This window comes from Balaenoptera acutorostrata, chromosome 3 (genome assembly GCF_949987535.1).
Source record: "Balaenoptera acutorostrata chromosome 3, mBalAcu1.1, whole genome shotgun sequence".
Taxonomy (NCBI): Eukaryota; Metazoa; Chordata; class Mammalia; order Artiodactyla; family Balaenopteridae; genus Balaenoptera; species Balaenoptera acutorostrata.
In genome coordinates, this window is record NC_080066.1 from 13,235,042 (window position 1) to 13,252,451 (window position 17,410).

Consider the following 17,410-nt stretch of genomic DNA (forward strand, 5'->3'; position numbering starts at 1 on the left):
TAGCTACTCCATTTGGTTAAAGATCAGATGAGATACTGTGTCTAGAGTGTTGAATGTGATGCTTGGCAGGTGTCCACTAAGTATGAGCAGCAAGGTTAATGCCAAGTATTAATGTGAGTCAAGGCCAAGGGGAGCCTAGACCTCACCAGCTCCCCCCATCCTCCTCCCTCTACCATCCTCCATGTCAACAATATCTTCCCCTCTACACACTCTCCCCCGACTCTAGAATTGTAATACAGTCAGGAACACTTGGGCACTTTGTACTAAACCTTTTACTCACCCTCCCACCCTCCACTCTGCCCTTGTGTCTGTTGACATTCACAACAAAGCTTCTTTATTTAATGTCTTATGTTGGGCTCCGGCACTGTCCACACTGATGCCCAGTGGCTCAGCGGAAAGTCTGGGCTGGTCCACACCAGTCTGTTGGACTGGCACGGTATAAACAGGAACAAGAGGCCCTTCCCAGGGCACCGGGGAGAAGCCTACAGCTTCTCTGTGTGGGAGTATCTACAGTATACTTTTACGATCATGAGCTTTATAGGACTATGAATGTGACTGTCAGCACAAATAGAAAATGAAAAACTATTTGCCCAAGTGGTTTGACAACTATTAAGTATAAAGTGGTATTGCACCTTTGTTGTGAGAGTTTATTAAATATTTGCAACCTGAAGGAACTTTAAATGTTGCCTTCATAATAGAACTAGTGCTTCCAATTTATTATTTAACTAACCTAATAAAAGTTTAATAAGTAAACTCCAAAAGCACTTTTATCTCCATAAATTAAAAACTATATGGATTTCATGATGCATGCTTATTCCTGTGGGGTGTGTTATTTTTCCCTTCAAAATAGTAATGGTTAACACAAATCTTTTTGTTTTCTTTCATGAATATTATGCAGCATATATAAATGAAACTATATATGTGTGTGTGTTTCCTATGTGTATAGAATATCTATAAAGACAGGAAGAAAAGTATAAATGCTTTGTTAAAATACTGATGTAAGCTAATGATAATAAACCATTATTAGTTGTGCTACCAGTTTCAAGGTAGGCCATATAGCAATAGAATGGTTGAGCTAGGTAGAATGACAAACTAATAAATTAAAATTTTCTCAGACTGAAGACTTTGAAACCCAAGAATTTTGTCCTAAAGTCTGAAAGTTCACAGCCCATTGCCCTATGTGGAAGATAGAAGTTAACAAATAGAATCAACTCAGCCTTATTCAAGATGATAGCTCATTGTCATTATCTGCATCAGCTCATTAATGTGAATTAGAGACAAGGATATATTTTAGTTGGTGTGATGTCGAAGTAATGGGCTACAGGAGAGAATTATCCAGGCCTTTCAATGATCAGGCAGCGCTGTAATTAATATTTTGGTAAAACTTATGAATGACTGGTGAGCCCTATATATATAAAAAAAAAATGTGCTTATAGAAAAAAAAGGGGGCTCACAGATACACTATTGAAAAATATTGTTCACTACTTAAGAGCTTCTTTTAAGTGGTAGAGCCTGTGGTTTGTGAAGTGTTTGTTCACAAGTCATTAAATCTAGCTATTCACCTGACCAAGGGGTGCGGGGAGAGGATGGGGGGTGGTGGCGGGCGGATGGAGAGAAACCCAAAGGAAACGTGAAGGCATTGTGAAGGAAGGGCAGTGTGGAAGAAATGCGGATGCAGTTGCTGTCTAGTACAACTCAGTGACCAGCTCCTCCTCGATTATAAAGGCACGGCCATACCAGGGGGTGCTGTAATCTGCACAGTGAGACCTTAGCACAATAGAAAATGAAAAACTATTTGCCCAAGTGGTTTGACAACTATTAAGTATAAAGTGGTATTGCACCTTTGTTGTGAGAGTTTATTAAATATTTGCAACCTGAAGGAACTTTAAATGTTGCCTTCATAATAGAAGGCATGGCCGTACCAGGGGGTGCTGTAATCTGCACAGTGAGACATTAGCATTAGACTCGGGGATCGCTACGGGTCTCTGCTATTTTATTTATTTATTTATTTGGCAAGATGGAAAATATTTAATACACAACAAAGCACAACAGAATCAACAGGTATTAAAAGCATTACATAGTGCAAACACCAAAAAGATACAGAGCTATTAACTTGGCGGTGCTTGTAAAAGATTAGGCAGGAACTCATGAAAATATCTCCTTTGCTAAGGGTCTCTTTTAATTTCATCATAATTGGCTTTGATTTCTCATCTCTTTTCTTCTCAAATAACGAGGGCCAAACATTCCCTCCTTCCTGGGGAGCTCTTGGTTTGTGAAGATGGAACTTGTCGAAATGTATTTAAATGAAACACTAGTCACGTCTCTCCATCCCTCCAGAGCCACATCGGGCTTCACTCCCTCCCAGAAGCCCTTCCTCCGCACACCTGTCACAGGTCCCTGCCCTGAGTTCCTGGGACACTTACTGTCTGGACTCCGGCTTTCCTTCTCTGCTGCTTTGTCCTTCACACTGTGTATGTGCTGCCCCATCAGCTACACTGGGAAACCCTTTGTGGTCAGGGATGAGTGCTTTGTACTGACCTTCCATTTCTGAGTGGTTATCCTAGAATTAATTCCACTGCTCTTTCCGTGACACTTCGTGTCATCTTCCTGGCACACCCGACCAGCAAAAACCTCAGACCGGAAGAAGCCGAATCCTCCTCTATCAGCAGCTTCTTCCTGCGGCCCGGCTCTGGGGAATGCCACTCCTCGGGTCCCCCTGGTGCCCTGTACACTAACCATCGCTGCGAACGGACTCCCAGCTCTGCCCCAAAGCCCAGCCGCATTTCTCTCTTCAGACTTGTTCTCCCACATCTTGCAATCACTTTTTCCGGTTCTCTGTGTTCTCGCTAAGCCCCCGCACCCCTCGGCCTGCCTCTCACCCTCCTCCTTCCCAGAGAAAAGAGGAGCCAGTGGAGGGAACCCCATCTCCCCTGGGGCAGGTTCTGCCACGCTGCACAGCTCCTGCCCCCCTTCCCTCTTCCTGATGGAGGGACTGCCTCCCGAAAGCCATTCCCTTCAGGCAGGCTGGGAGCCCAGAGCCCGCACCTCCCCAAGAAGGAATATCCCGTCTTTAGACTCAGCCCCTTCCTCCATCCCTCACCCCTCCGCATCTCTCTCCTTCCAGACTTCTGAAAACCTAGCCAGATCCGGGTCTGCCTTCTCCCACCTCCCCCTGCTCTCCTCAGCGTTCCCCAGCCTGGTTTCCTTCGCCGTCCTCCAGCAGAGCCCCCAGCCCGAGGGCCCCAGGCGCTTCCAGCTGCCATGTTACAATCGTCGTCCCGCTCCGCTTCTCAGAAGCGTCCGCCACTGTTCGCCCGCTTCTGTTCCCGACTCACGCGCTCCTGCCTGCCCACGGGCTGACACTGCTTTCGTTCCCTCCCTCGCCGGCGTTCTTCCTGTTGCCCTTCCCAGGCCCCTCCTCCTCCTCCAGGCTGTGAACCCCGGTGCTCTCCGGGGCTGCCCCTGTGGATAACCTGTGTCTTACACACAATGTGCCTGCTTTCCTCCCTCCCACCCCACTCCTCGCCTCCCCTGGGAATGTCAGAGCCACAAGTCCACCTGCCTGCCTGACACACTTAAGGTGTCTCAAGAGCACATCAAATTTCACAAGTTCAAAACTGGACTCTTCTCTTGAAGTGCGCTCTGTCGACAGATGCTCTACGCTGTCCTATCCCACAGCCCGTGTTTATACCCGTGCTGTATCGCCAGAACCTTCTCCCTTCCCCTCCGCCCCGTCCGTCCTCTCCTGGAGCACTCCTGTGGCCTCTTACAGCCCTTTTCGGCGGTTCAGCACCATCCCGTCTCGTGCGCCTGGATTCCTGCACTCCTAACACATTAAGCTGCCGTCTCTCCAGTTAACTGTACCTGCCACCAACCCCGCCGCAGGGCTTTGCACCTGCGACCCTGCTTCCTGGAACCCCTGTCCCCTGCCCCCTCCTGCTCCAGGCTGGCCCCTCCGTCACCTCCATCCCCGCCCTGGGCCACGCCTCCGTCCCACTTGCTCATAGCCTGATGACCTCCTTCCTTCTGACACCTGTCATTGTTGGAACTTTACATTTGTGCACTTCTTCAACTAACATGTGGGCCCTTCTGGACTGTGGACCTGGTGAACACCGGTCTCTGCACGGCGCCCAGCAGAGCGGATGCTCACATAACAAGGATGGGTACGGAACACATATCGATGAGGGAAATTCACCGATCACACATTCCATTTGGGCTGCAAGGTTTTCATGTTTTTAAATTTATTTATTTATATTTATTTTTGGCTGTGTTGGGTCTTCGCTTCTGTGCGAGGGCTTTCTCCAGTTGCGGCGAGCGGGGGCCACTCTTCATCGCGGGGCGCGGGCCTCTCACCGTCGCGGCCTCTCCCGTTGCGGAGCACAGGCTCCAGACGCGCAGGCTCAGTAGCTGTGGCGCACGGGCTTAGTCGCTCCGTTGCATGTAGGATCTTCCCAGACCAGGGCTCGAACCCGTGTCCCCTGCATTGGCAGGCAGATTCTCAACCACTGCACCACCAGGGAAGCCCCGGTTTTCATGTTTTTAGAACAAAACATTTTTCAGAGCAGGATCTCCAAAGTTCCTCTTTCCCTGCTGGCTTTCTAAGGAAGATACTGTTACCAACACAGATCTCAGGAGCACAAGAGTGGAATGGATGGATTTCCATGTTCCTGCTCCCAGATGGGGTTTTGCTTTCTCAGAAATCACTGGAAGCAGAGATGTGACAGGAATCACTCATTATGCTCTCTCCAACTTTCTTCTGTATAATTCGGTGAAAGCAGCATGAAGTTGGCTGCTCCTTCACTTTTACCCTGTAAATTTCCTTTGTTTTTATTTATTCTCTTCTATTTCCATAAGATACTGAGAAATGGATTTAATTGCCATCCAGCTTCATTCTAACTATACTTGTCACAAGTCTTGGTTTCCAGTTCTTATTCTCTCTTTTTTTTTTTTTTCCAAACTTTGGTATTCCAGTGCTAGCATAAAGAGATATAGATTTTAATTTTTTACAAATATACTCTGAGAATTATTTAATATTATAAGATACTTGAGTAAACTGAATGGGAGAGATTATATGATTTTAAATCAGTCTAGTGTTTTGGTTAAGTGGAAGTTTCATACATTTTTATGGGCCATAACACAAAGGAGATTTTAATAATATAGTATAGAATGGGCTAAACGTGATGTCTGATTAAGTTATTGCCATAATTTGATAGGAACAGAATTGTAATTTGGCTTTGCACAAGTGCAGTTGATACAGCGTTATCCCAAGAAAACTATTTGCTTGGGAAGGTTATAGAGATCATCAGTTTATAGGGGCTGAGGATTAACTGGTGGTTGTAATGAAGGTCGTTTGAGATGAATATAAAGTGGTTATATGTTATAATCCAGTACAATGCACTTAGGGGATTATTCTGATTATCTTATTCTATAATTAGATTATGTCATTTGCTGTTTTAAACATCTGCTGCTGTTTATAGCTGTGGTCCCCAAACGGTGCCCTGGGGCACTGCAGCAAATTCACAAGGAGTACCGGGGGGAGATTTTAAAATTTCAAGGGAAACATGGCGCTCTCTGCATCCGTGAGACACCATGCAAACTGCTAGTTTGAGGGAGTTCACAATGTCAACTTTGTACTACTTCCTGTAGCACAGTGATAATCTTTGGGAAGCTGGAAGCTCAACGGTTATGTGGAAAAAAAGCAAGTACCACGTGAAAGTCAACGTGGATCCAGAAATGAGGGTGGTGGTATCCAATCTGAAAATTTGGGCAGTGCTCAACATAATATAATTCTATACTAATTATTATAAGTAGTAAGTATTGTATGAATATAGTAATGTAATATATATTTTATAACTGTAGCTGATAGTTTGCATATATGTTTTTTTGTCATAGGGTTTTTAAAGAAGTATTAAATTTTTAGGCCAGTCAATTCTTTAACATGATTCAAAAATCAAAAAGCGTAAAGAGAAACACGGTGAGAAGTCTCCCCCATCTTGGTTGATGGCAGCTGCATCTTCTAATTGTTCAGACCAAAGCCTGTGAGTGGGCCTGAGCTTCTGTCTTTCTGACACCCCCGCTCAGAGCTCCAGGAAATCATGTCTCTACTTTCCGAAAATATCCACAATCTGACTCCCCGTCTCTAACTACACTGCTGTCCTCCTAGTCAAAACAGGGTATCACGGGACTTCCCCGGCGGTCCAGCGGTTAAGACTCCGTGCTTTCACTGCAGGGGGCACGAGTTCAATCCCTGGTCGGGGAACTAAGATCCCACAGGCCACGAGGCGTGGCCAAAAAACCCAAAAAAACAAAACAAACAAACAAACAAACAGTCTAATACTACACTTGGTGTAACTGGTCTCCCTATTTCTATGCTTGTGCCCACCACCCCGTCATCTTTCTAAGCCCTGAGTTCATTGATATCATCTCTTTATCACCCAGAAGCTGCAAGAGCTCCCATATCTCTCAGAGTAAAAGCGAGTCTTTCTAGTGACCCGGAAGGCCCTATTGGAACCCCTTGCCTTTACCACTGATCTCAGCTCTTACTGTTTCTCACCTCACATAATCTGCTCTGGCCACACTGGTCTCCTTGTTCCAAGCATACCAGGCATGTCCCTACCCCAGGGCCTTTGCACTGCAATGTTAAATCTCATCTCCTCCAAACTCTGGCCTACTTGAATCCACCCTATTTTAAATACTTCAGTGACCCTCACCTGTGCACTGATGGGCGCTCCCTAGCTCTTTTGTCCTGCTCTTTTTCCTTTTTCCATAGCCTTTTAACATAGTAGATAATTTACTTCTAACACAGTAATTTACTAAGTTTATTGTTTTATCTTCTGGCTCTTCCACTAAAACAGAAGCTCCAGAGGGCAGTCATTTTAATGTTTTGTTCCACAACGTATCCCAAGCATCTGGAAGAATACTTGGCCATAATATAATAGGTATGCAACATATTGACTTCGATATGTTGTTTAAAAATCTGTATCTTTCTTAATTTTGTGTCTGTCTAAACTGTCAATAAAAGCACATTCAAATGTTCCTCTATAATGATGGATTGCCCATTTTCCCTGAGGTCCTAACAATTTTTGCTCTATACTTTCAGGCTAATTAGGTACTTATAAAATATGAATCCTGTCTTCCTGGCTAATTGAACCTTTTATCATTGTGCACAGACCTTCTTTATCCTTAGTAATGCTTTTGTCTTAAAGTTATTAGTTTATTTGATACTAATAAAAGTAGGCTAGCTTTTCAGTAATTTTTAGTACTATTTAATATATTTTTTCTGTCCCTTAGCTTTTGATGTATTTGAGTTCTTATGTTTTAGGTGTGTCTCATGCACATAGCTTACAGTTTTTAATTCATTATGACAATCTTTATGTTTAACTGCTAGCCTATTTATGCCTATTGTGATTATGTATATATCCAGATTTATTTATATCACTAACTTTCTATTTGTCCCACTTCTGTTGTGCAAATTTTTTTTCTCTTGCTTGCATTTCATTTTTCTTTTTTTCTTTTTCTTTTTAAAATTTATTTATTTATTTATTATTTATTTTTGGCTGCGTTGGGTCTTCGTTGCTGTGCGCAGACTTTCTCTAGTTGCGGCGAGCGGGGGCTACTCTCTGTTGCGGTGCGCGGGCTTCTCACTGCAGCGGCTTCTCTTGTTGTGGAGCACGGGCTCTAGGTGCGCAGGCTTTAGTAGTTGTGGCACGTGGGCTCAGTAGTTGTGGCTCGCGGGCTCTAGAGCACAAGCTCAGTAATTGTGGCGAACGGGCTTAGTTGCTCCACGGCATGTGGGATCTTCCCAGACCAGGGCTCGAACCTGTGTCCCCTGCACTGGCAGGCGGATTCTTAACCACTGTGCCACTAGGGAAGCCCCACGTTCCTTTTTTTAAAAATTGAGTTTTGTTTTCTTATTCTGTTTTTCCCCTTCTACTAGTTTGGAAGTTATCTACTGTGTTTCTTATTCTTTTAATGTTTGCCCTTGAAATTGTAGCATAATACTTAAAGTCTGCAATTAATATCTTACCTCTCCTCCTGAACAATACGTGAGCATTATAACCGTGGCCATCTACTTTCCAGCTTACACCCTGTTGCTATTCAGTGTGTATTTCTGTCCTTTTTAATCTCATAAATTAGGCATTATTACTTTATATAGATGATGTTTACTTATATTTGTCCTCATATTTACCAGTTTATTTACTTACTAATTCTTTTTGTTATCTCAGACCTTCCACCCACAATGTTTACCTTCTTTCTGAGGTATATCTTTAATAGAGTCTAAATAATGTGCTTCTAAAGCTTGTAAGTTCCTTTAGGGAGGTGTGTTGTAGATAAGTTCTCAGTTAAAAGCCTTTATTTTGCTCTCATTTTTTTGAAACATAGTTTGTTTGTTTTTTTAATTTTTATTGGCGTACAGTTGATTTACAGTGTTATGTTAGTTTCAGGTGTACAGCAAAGTGAATCTGTTATACATATACATACATCTACTCTTTTTAAGATTCTTTTCCCATATAGGCCATTACAGAGTACTGAGTAGAGTTCCCTGTGCTATACAGTAGGTCCTTATTAGTTATCTATTTTATATATAGTAGTGTGTATATGTCAATCCCAATCTTCCAGTATATTGAAAGATAGTTTTAATGGGTTTGTCCCACATGTGTTTTTTTCCAGTATCCTGAAGCAGTAGGTCAGTTCTGACACTGTCTTCCTGGAGATCGAATCAGACCCCACAGGTTATTAGCGCACTCCCGCAAGACTGCCCCTTCCTCGACTTCAGTTACCGCTCACAAGTCCAGGTTGTTACTTGTGCTTCTGACCAACTGGCTGTAAATCAGAGGTTCCCACAGCCTCCTCCTCCAGTTCCATTATTTTGCTAAGCAGCTCACAGAACTCTGAAAAACATTTATATATGTTTACCAGTTTATTATAAAAGATATTATAAAGGATACCGATGCAGAGGTACATAGGTCCCGAGTGCAGGAGCTTCTGTCCCCATGGAACTGGGGTGCACCACCCTCCTGGCATATGGATGTGTTCACCAACCCAGAAGCTCTCCAACTCTTATTGTTCAAAAGTTTACATAGAACTTCATCTCCAGCATCTCCCTTCCCCTTCCCTGAGGTCAGTGGGTAGGGCTGAAAGTTCCAACCATCCAATCACTTGGTCTTTCTGGTGACCAGCCCCATCCTGAGGCCATCTAGGGGTCTAAACCTAAGTCACCTCATTAGCATAAATTCAGGTATGCCCTGAAAGGGCTTCTGGTGAACAACAAAAGATACTCCTGTCACTTAGGAAATTGCAAGGGTTTTAGGAGATTTGTGCCAGGAATCCGGACAATGATCAAAATATATTTCTTATTATAGCACAGTATACAATTTTATGTTGACAGTAATCTTCCACTCTGAGGATATCATTCTACGGTCTGTGGGCTTCCAGTTTTGCTGTTGGGAAGTAAGCTGTCAGTCTAATAGTCATTTCTTTGTTGTGTTCTGTCTTTTCTCTCTGGCCACTTTTCTTCTCTTGGTTTTTGGTATCCTTTAGTTTAGCTGCAGTGTCTCTAGGTGTGGATTTCTTCTGTGTACATTAGGTATTATGCATCTACAGATTTAGAACTCTCACAGTCGTGAAAAATTCTCAACCATTACATCTTCAAATATTATCTCTTCCCCATATTCTGTATTACTCTCTTCCTCTAAGATTCCATTTAAATCCACTCCACTGCCTGTCTTAAACCATTCTCTCATATATTACGTTTCCATTCTTTCTGTCTGTGGTATTCTAGGTAGTTTTCTCAGATCTACCGTCTGGTATACCAGTTATCCAATCTGCTGTGTAAATACTAGGTGAGAGGCTTTTTGTTTTGTTTTCAAGTCAACAGTTATAGTTTCCATTTTGTAAAATGTTTATTTGATTCTTTTTCAAGTCTGATTGGTCATTTTGAAAGTCTCATAGTTTACTCATTTTTGCTAGTCCATCTCTTACTATCTTCATACATTTTATTCATAGTTTTTATTTTCTATTCTGTATCTGGTTGTCCTACCAGCTGAAGCCTTGAAAATAATATCAGTTTTTGTTTCTGTTGACTCCCACTCTTGTTGTCTTTGTGAACTCATATTTGGTTGAACTTAATCTGTGGGAATCCTGGAGGTCTGTGTTAAGGGTGTTTTCTTCCAGGCCCCATTTACATTTACTTCCACTGGGTTTTGGGACCACTTTCACTTCCTTCAGGGGTCCTAGTTTAATGTTGAAGTCTTGGGTTGAGCTCTGCAGTTATCCTTTGACCCAAAGTGTGAAATTGGCATCTATCTTCAGAGAAGCCCCTCCTTTCACACTTACCTGATGGTCACCACATGCCCTATGGACGATTAAACTCACTTTAGGGGAAGGAAGGTCTTGAAAATTTCCTTCTACTTTCTGTGAACCCAGCAGTGGGTTAACAACTCTGCTCTATCAAGAAACTCATTTTGTTTGTTTTTGTAACTGAGAACCCTTCCAAGTATCTTACATTTACTGGAAGTATAAACCTTTAAAGTGGTTTTTATTACTAGCAACCAGAGAGTTATCACTTGGGTGCTAAATGCAAAAATAATTAACCAAGAGAAGGTTCAACTTTTTCAAAGTCAGGTGTCAAAAGCCGTCCCTGTCCCTGCCATTCACTGGAATGTAAACCGAAATGGATTTAACCTTTTGTTCTCTGTAACCACATAAAGATGTGCCTTTGTCTTGACCCCTGGCCAACCCACCTCCCTCTCATCCAATCCCAGGGCCATATGCTTCCTTCCTTTCCTTCATGAAGGTTCCTCTTCTGGTAAATTCATGCCCTATCCCAATACTTATTTTTAAATTAGTTCCCACAAGAAAGGTAAAGACCACATGAATGGCAGTGTTCCTTTTTAGTACCCCAAAGTGTAAAGAAATAGTCTTATTGATTAATTCAACAAATATTTATATCAGAAATTAAAAAGCCCTCTTTCTCAGAGAATATTTTCTTTACAGAAGGAAGTTGACCTGGATATGGGATCAAAGGAGCTCTGGGTCAAGGCTCTGGAGGGGCAGTGGGAGGGTGGACGGGGAGAAGCAGGGACCGCTGGCCCTGAGGGTTCACCCTCCAGAACCCCTCCCTTGCCCCTGCCATCCCGGGGGCCAGCGGCAGACAGGGCTGAGCCGGGGAGTTGCAGCCGATGTGTGCTGGGGGGCAGTGGTGACGGCTGATGAAAAGAGTGGGGAAAGCGGCGGAAGAGATGATTCGGGACCGGAACAGGGAGGAAGGTGGGCCAGGAAGTGCAAGCATCCACGAGGTTTTCTTGGTAAATTACATGTTTAAGTCAAGCACTTCCCACTTAGATACTTACAACCTGTGCCATTTATTTTATATTTTTCTAGATCAATGAACTGAGCCATGTTCAAATCCCTGTTATGTTGATGCCAGATGACTTCAAGGCCTATTCAAAGATAAAGGTGGACAATCACCTTTTTAACAAGTAAGTACAAGCACGACCTTTTGTAGAACTGACGTGGCCGCCAGGAGTATGAATTTGAATTTGAATTTTTGTGAATTTCTATAATCACATTATTTTTCAATGGGTGGGAGTAAAGTTTTGCTGATAAAGTTTATCCTGTGATAAACATAACCATCTGTCATTTTCAGAAAAGCAACAGCAGGCCCTCTTGGGTAATATCTTTTTGCATATGGCATATTGTTCTCTATGAATATCTTATATGTTAAAAGTGATATTCTCATTACTATTTAAGTGTTTGAAGCTGTAAATTGCTTGGATTCTTTTTTTTTTTTCGGCAGCTATGGACCTCAGCTCTCTTACACAAAACTCTCCTGATGATTCCTTTATGAACAGAAATGACTACTTCCTAAAACAATAAAGAATGAAGGTGCATTTTTATAAAACATAATTGGATGCCATATTGGGCATTGAGACTATTTCTCCCTCTTTTGAATATCATTTTAGACATCATTATGGACCACCTTCTGTGTCAGGCAGTCCATTGAGAGCCAGACATACACGGATGTATAAGAAACAGTCCTGCCCTCGGGGGTTCACAGTCAGGCGGGTGGTTGAAAATGGACACATATACAAATTACCATCACTTAGTGTGTGGAGTACCACAGTGGGGGCAGGGGGTGTGTGTTTGCGTGTGTGTGAACACAAAGGGGGAAGCAATTCTGAATGAGTGGGATGAGCCCCAGAGAAATCCCTCCCACGTGAAGATCAATTGTGAAATTCCTTAATGGGGCCATTGTTCTAATGTGAAGCTGATGTGTTAATTATTCTCATAATGCCCTTTAAAGGTTGACCTTTTGAGGGGATCTTTTCTATGTGAATATAGAAAGTGGTATTTATATAAAATATAAAACAGGTCGATCCAGGAGTGAGAGCAGTCTTGTTTTGTAAGCTTTAATCAGCAGGCAACCCAGGACCAGTGTGGGAGTACTGTTAGAGGCTCTCTGTGCTGCCCTTCCCTGACTCGCCAAGCTCTTTGCTTTTCCTTCACCGTTTCCCCTGCGTGTCTGTCCCTTCTGTCCCCCGGATCCTACTGTGGGTTCTGGTTGGCCCCATGAAACCCACGTGTGCCTTCTGTGGGTCGGGTCGGGAACCCCAAGCGTTTCTTTGGCTGCAGGAGAGCATGATGGTGGCAGATTCAAGTCTGGTTCACTCTTTGTACGTCTGAACTTTATTCCACAACCTGTTTCAGAGAAAACATGCCGAGCCACTTCAAGTTTAAGGAATACTGCCCGATGGTTTTCCGTAACCTGCGGGAGAGATTTGGAATCGATGATCAGGATTTCCAGGTGAGTTGCTTTCGTAATAACATTCGTTTCACATGGGTTTCATCGTGCCTTTTGCTCTGTAAAATAGGATTCACGTTTTTGTCATGACAAGTAATTAGATAATAGTAATTTTCATTTTGTAGGAGAATTTTTCAGTGTTCTTTCTGAAATAAAGGGTTCTTTCAGTCAGGGACCACTATACAATATGATTTCAGTAGTCCGCAGAAGAAATTATTCTTTGGGAAGGGAGCAAGCCTGTGAGTTTTATATAATATTCTCACTTACAGATGAAAGGATTCTGCCCGCCGCAGAGCCTCCTTTTGATTTTCTGCCCTCAAACGGGTTGGCAGCCCCTAGGGTTGTGTCTGTGTGTTGAATTCGCATTTCCTTTATTTGTAGAGGCCACTTAGGAATCTTAGAAATTTGTTTTCGTTCTTGCTGATTTGCCGCTTTTCGAATTGGCCCACCCTGGCCCTCGCCACGGTATATGTCAGAGGCCCCCTTAGAGCCCTGCAGTGCCCCGCGGTCTGGGGACTGCAGCACCGCCGTCACCATCAGGAGCCCGCCAGTCCCGGGGACGCTTCTGTGCAACGCGGTCTCCTGCTCTTGTGACCCACCGTGTAAAGATGTGCGCCGTTGCTTTTCTCCCCACGTTTGCCCAGTTCTCAGTTTCGACTTTTAAAATCGCCGTCAGATCTGCTGATCCCTGGTCATTTCTCCTGAGAACGGACCAGGCGTCAGGTACCTGATTTTCACAGAGCTGGCCAGATTCGTAAAAGCCAAGGATTTTTTTAAAAGCAGAAATCTAAGTCAGGAGATACAAGGGCTGCTTTCTGGTCTTTTACGGCAGGCGTTCATTTTACTGTAAGAGTACTGACTTATTTTAAATCTGGTAAACACTTTCTCTCGTTTGCCCCAAACCAGAAATCCTAACTTCTCCTGCATTACGTGTCCTGTTGCCGCCCTGGGTGACCTTACAAGGTGAATACTGGCACAGTTCACCCTGTACTTTCCCTTAAAGAACAGGCCCCTAAGGCAAATCAGGCTTAGCTAGCATGCTTTCTTACACATCTGTGGGCCTCCCTGCCCTGCCCCATTGTTGAAAGTTTCCAAGAATCTCTCACAGGCTCACTCAGGCATGAGAAGCCTTGAAGCTGCCACGTTTTGAAAAAGCAATGCTGGCCAGGCTGCCGGTGACGTTCCCTCCTCTGTGTACCTGGCCGAGGTTTCCACGGAGGTCCAGGCTCTGAGCAGAGGCTCGGGTGCGCCCCGGAGAGGGCTGAGGGGAAGCGGGCAGGGAGGATGTGAGCCCTCGGTTTGCTTTTAAAAACTGCGGTGGAGCCAGCATTCAGGTGTGGGCTTCATGTGTAAGAGAGAAAGAACTTCGATCACACTTGGACTTGAATTTACTGCTGCAAAAGCCAAGTCACCTTTAAAGAAGAAATTCTGGAATAGTAAAAAAGCCTTGTATAAAATAAAAAGGAATAATTCTACATTATGTAAGAACTGTTACTACGTTTCAAGAGGCCGTGTGAAAATAGTGTGCTTTGAAAAGAATGAACAGCTGATAACTTTGACATCCTAAGAAAATCTCCTCTGACTCTGCTGATACATTCAAGTGTGTTCCTTCCTTTGTGCCCCTCCTTTTTTTTTTTTTTTTCTTTCATTTTTTAAAATAAAATAGCTACACTGGCGTTTCACAGAAACTGACTTTCAGGGCCTGTGCTACAGGATCTTGTTAAATTCCTCAAGTCATTACCACAGTGAAGTCCTTATATTTCTTCTGAGAACCAGCCCTCTTAAATGAGATCCAAAATGGATCCATTAGATCCTTAGTTGCTGAAATACTAAGACACGAACCGGGTTTCCCTCTCTTTTTTCCCCTTAAAAACAAAACCATGTAAGTTGATGTTTAAGTAAGTGCAAATTGCTGATACAAACTTTGAAGGCAAATTAGGCGAGTGGAGGATGATTCACACGGAACTAATCGGCAAGTTAAGCTCTTAGCGTGAGAGATCAGTACAAGGGAGAACCGGTGTGAGTGTAATTAATCATTTGAACACCACTCCTTCCCTCAGCCATGCCTGGTGCTTTTGGCATTTAGATTGCTGCTTTTCCTTTGGCAACTGTATTTCTATCTAAAAATAAAGTGGGTGTTTACAGTAACTTTAGTAAACCAGACATACACAGTCCCTATGCATGCACAGATTCCACCAACTGCAGATCGAATTGCAGTTGGAATCGGCGGATACGGAATCCGCGGATGTGGAATCTGCGGATACGGAGGGCCGACTGTACTGGCTTCCCTCCCCATTTCTATGTTCCTTTCCCAATGTCTGTACCTCTTAAAAATTTTTCAGCTGGGCAAGGCCCCTGAGTTTAAACTGAAGGTAACATCGTACACATGGGGCTTAACCCACTTTGTTGGCTACTTGGTTTGGAAAACGGAGGAAGTTGTGCCAACAGTGGCTCTGGCTTGGTGCGTCTGGGTGCCTGCGCGCCGCAAGCCAGGGAGGCGGAGTGCTGTGCGCTTGCGGGGGCCGGCAGGGCTGTGGTCTCGGCTGTTTGGCTCACCACTGCCCAGACACTTCATTCACCATGGCCAGAACAGGTAACAGGTATCAGTTGACACCTAGTGCCAAACTGAACTCTCTTTCTCAATCTGATTTGAAAAGTGGGATCAATGACCCGGCGTCTCGTCATCTTTGGAGGCGCTGGATTGCTCAAGGGGCCCAGGCCCCTCACTGTTCCCCTTGTGTTGCTCTGTTTAATTTTCTGAAGCGCTTGCTTATTGGACAAATGACTTTTAAATCTCTGTGGCGAAAAGGAGCCTCCACCGGGCGGTTCATTTAGTATTCAAACCTTCATGTTATATCAGATGGATAAATGTTCGCCACCTGCCTTGCGTGTGTGTGAATGCTGTTTTGCTGCACCTGAAAAAAGTCAGTATCGATCCATCTGATCAAAGTAGAACATAGTAATTAGCCAACTTAATTGACCTCGGTCAGCCAACTTAAACTTCTTGAAAGGAACTGAGAAACACCCCTGCTGTCTCCGTAAACATTTGTATCTTTCCTCTGGTTTTGATTTCTTGAAAATGTCTTTTAAAAACAACTTCTTTTTCTTGCCGTTAAAGATAAATTCAAGCAACAGTTCTGGAATACTCATTATTAACAGCAGTCACTGAACATACATGTGTAAACCTGTGTGCGTGTGTGTATGCGTGTGTGCTCAGTGCTTTCAGATTCAAAATCTTCTCCAACTTACTAGTGCTTCTTAAAGTCACTTCACTGGTTTGTAATATGCACAGAGGTGAACTGTGCATATTACACTGATCGTTGTTGGGACAATGTGACTGCCCATGACCTTGCTTTTAAGATGTCTTTCAAGATGAATGCCCCCCCAGAGGCCTCGCTGTTGCTGTTGCTTCAGTTCTGTTCTTCCATCTCCTCTGCCACTTTAAGCTCCGCTCCCCATAGGTGGATGATTTCATGCACGATTATCGACCCAGTGTGTGTTTATTTGCACCTACTGTGTGTAAGGCTCTGTGGTAGACATTATAGGGAATGCAGAAGAGAAGAAAGGATGAAGGAATTTTTTTTTAACTATTACATGACAGATTCTGTATTAGATGCTAATGAGATTTACAGAAACCCAGGCATCTTGATTTTTAATGTTCTTCAAGAAAAACGCATCCCTCTTTCCAGTCTCTCATGGTATCAGAACCTCTTATGACAGGCCTGGGAAGTCAACTAGAGGCTTCGGTTGAAGTTTCTGAGCTGCAGGAAGGATTGCCCACCAGAAACCAAAAAAGTTATACCGGATGGCGATGATGCAGTTAAAGCTAAATACACCATATAATAGAAACTGAGCCCTCTGGTTCTTTGTGGAGGAAAATATTAGGTTTGCTTTTCCCCTGCCGCATCTCCTGAATTAGAATCCCTTGTTATTCACATCTGATGCATTTTCTTCTTTGTATTGGTAACAGAGGATTCTAATTTTAAAGTAATTAATTTTAAAAGCTAACGTTTTAAACTTTTGATGTTCTTGTTTCAAGTTTAAAAATAAAATTCTCCAGTGTTAAAGACCTTTAGCGTATACTAACCTTCGGGAAAAAATTTCTGCCAGTATCTCTAAAGTCTGTCATGGTGTTCGCAGATGTAGATTTCCCAAATACAATGGAGACTGTCTGAGGGCAGGAGCTGTGTCTAGCTTGTTTACCAGGGCTGCAGGCCCAGAGGTTAGCACCAGCCTGCTCTGGCAGGCACTTAAGAAATATTTGCAGAAGAAAAGGAGGGACGGCTGAGGGGAGAATCCCCGGAGAAGTGGGCCTTCTGCACCAAAGCGTGGAGGCCAGAACTAGATGGTGGCGGGCTGCGGGGAGAAGGGAACGTGGAGAAAGTGGGAACTGGGCGGAAAACCTCAGCCGGACTCTTCAGCCCAAGAGCAGCCCTGTGGATTTTGCACAGGGGAGTGATGTGATGACACCTGGATTTTATAAAAGCAAATGGAGGCGGTTATGCGTAGAATGCATAAAAGGGAGGTAAAGACATTAGGAGGCTATGAAATATCCCAACGAGTGAAGAAGAGGCATGAACCAGGGCACTTGGCACTGACAGGGTTGAG

The 17,410-nt window shown here is 43.8% G+C and overlaps 1 protein-coding gene across 1 annotated transcript in view; it reads left to right on the forward strand.

Moving 5' to 3' along the window:
• Positions 1 to 17,410, forward strand: part of PIP4K2A (phosphatidylinositol-5-phosphate 4-kinase type 2 alpha) — a 177,578-nt gene that overhangs the window by 92,577 nt on the left and 67,591 nt on the right. Inside the window, exons 2-3 of the mRNA XM_007189879.2 lie at positions 11,383 to 11,480; positions 12,709 to 12,805. Of these exons, the coding sequence (XP_007189941.1) occupies positions 11,383 to 11,480; positions 12,709 to 12,805 (195 nt within the window). The remainder of the gene's footprint in view (positions 1 to 11,382; positions 11,481 to 12,708; positions 12,806 to 17,410) is intronic.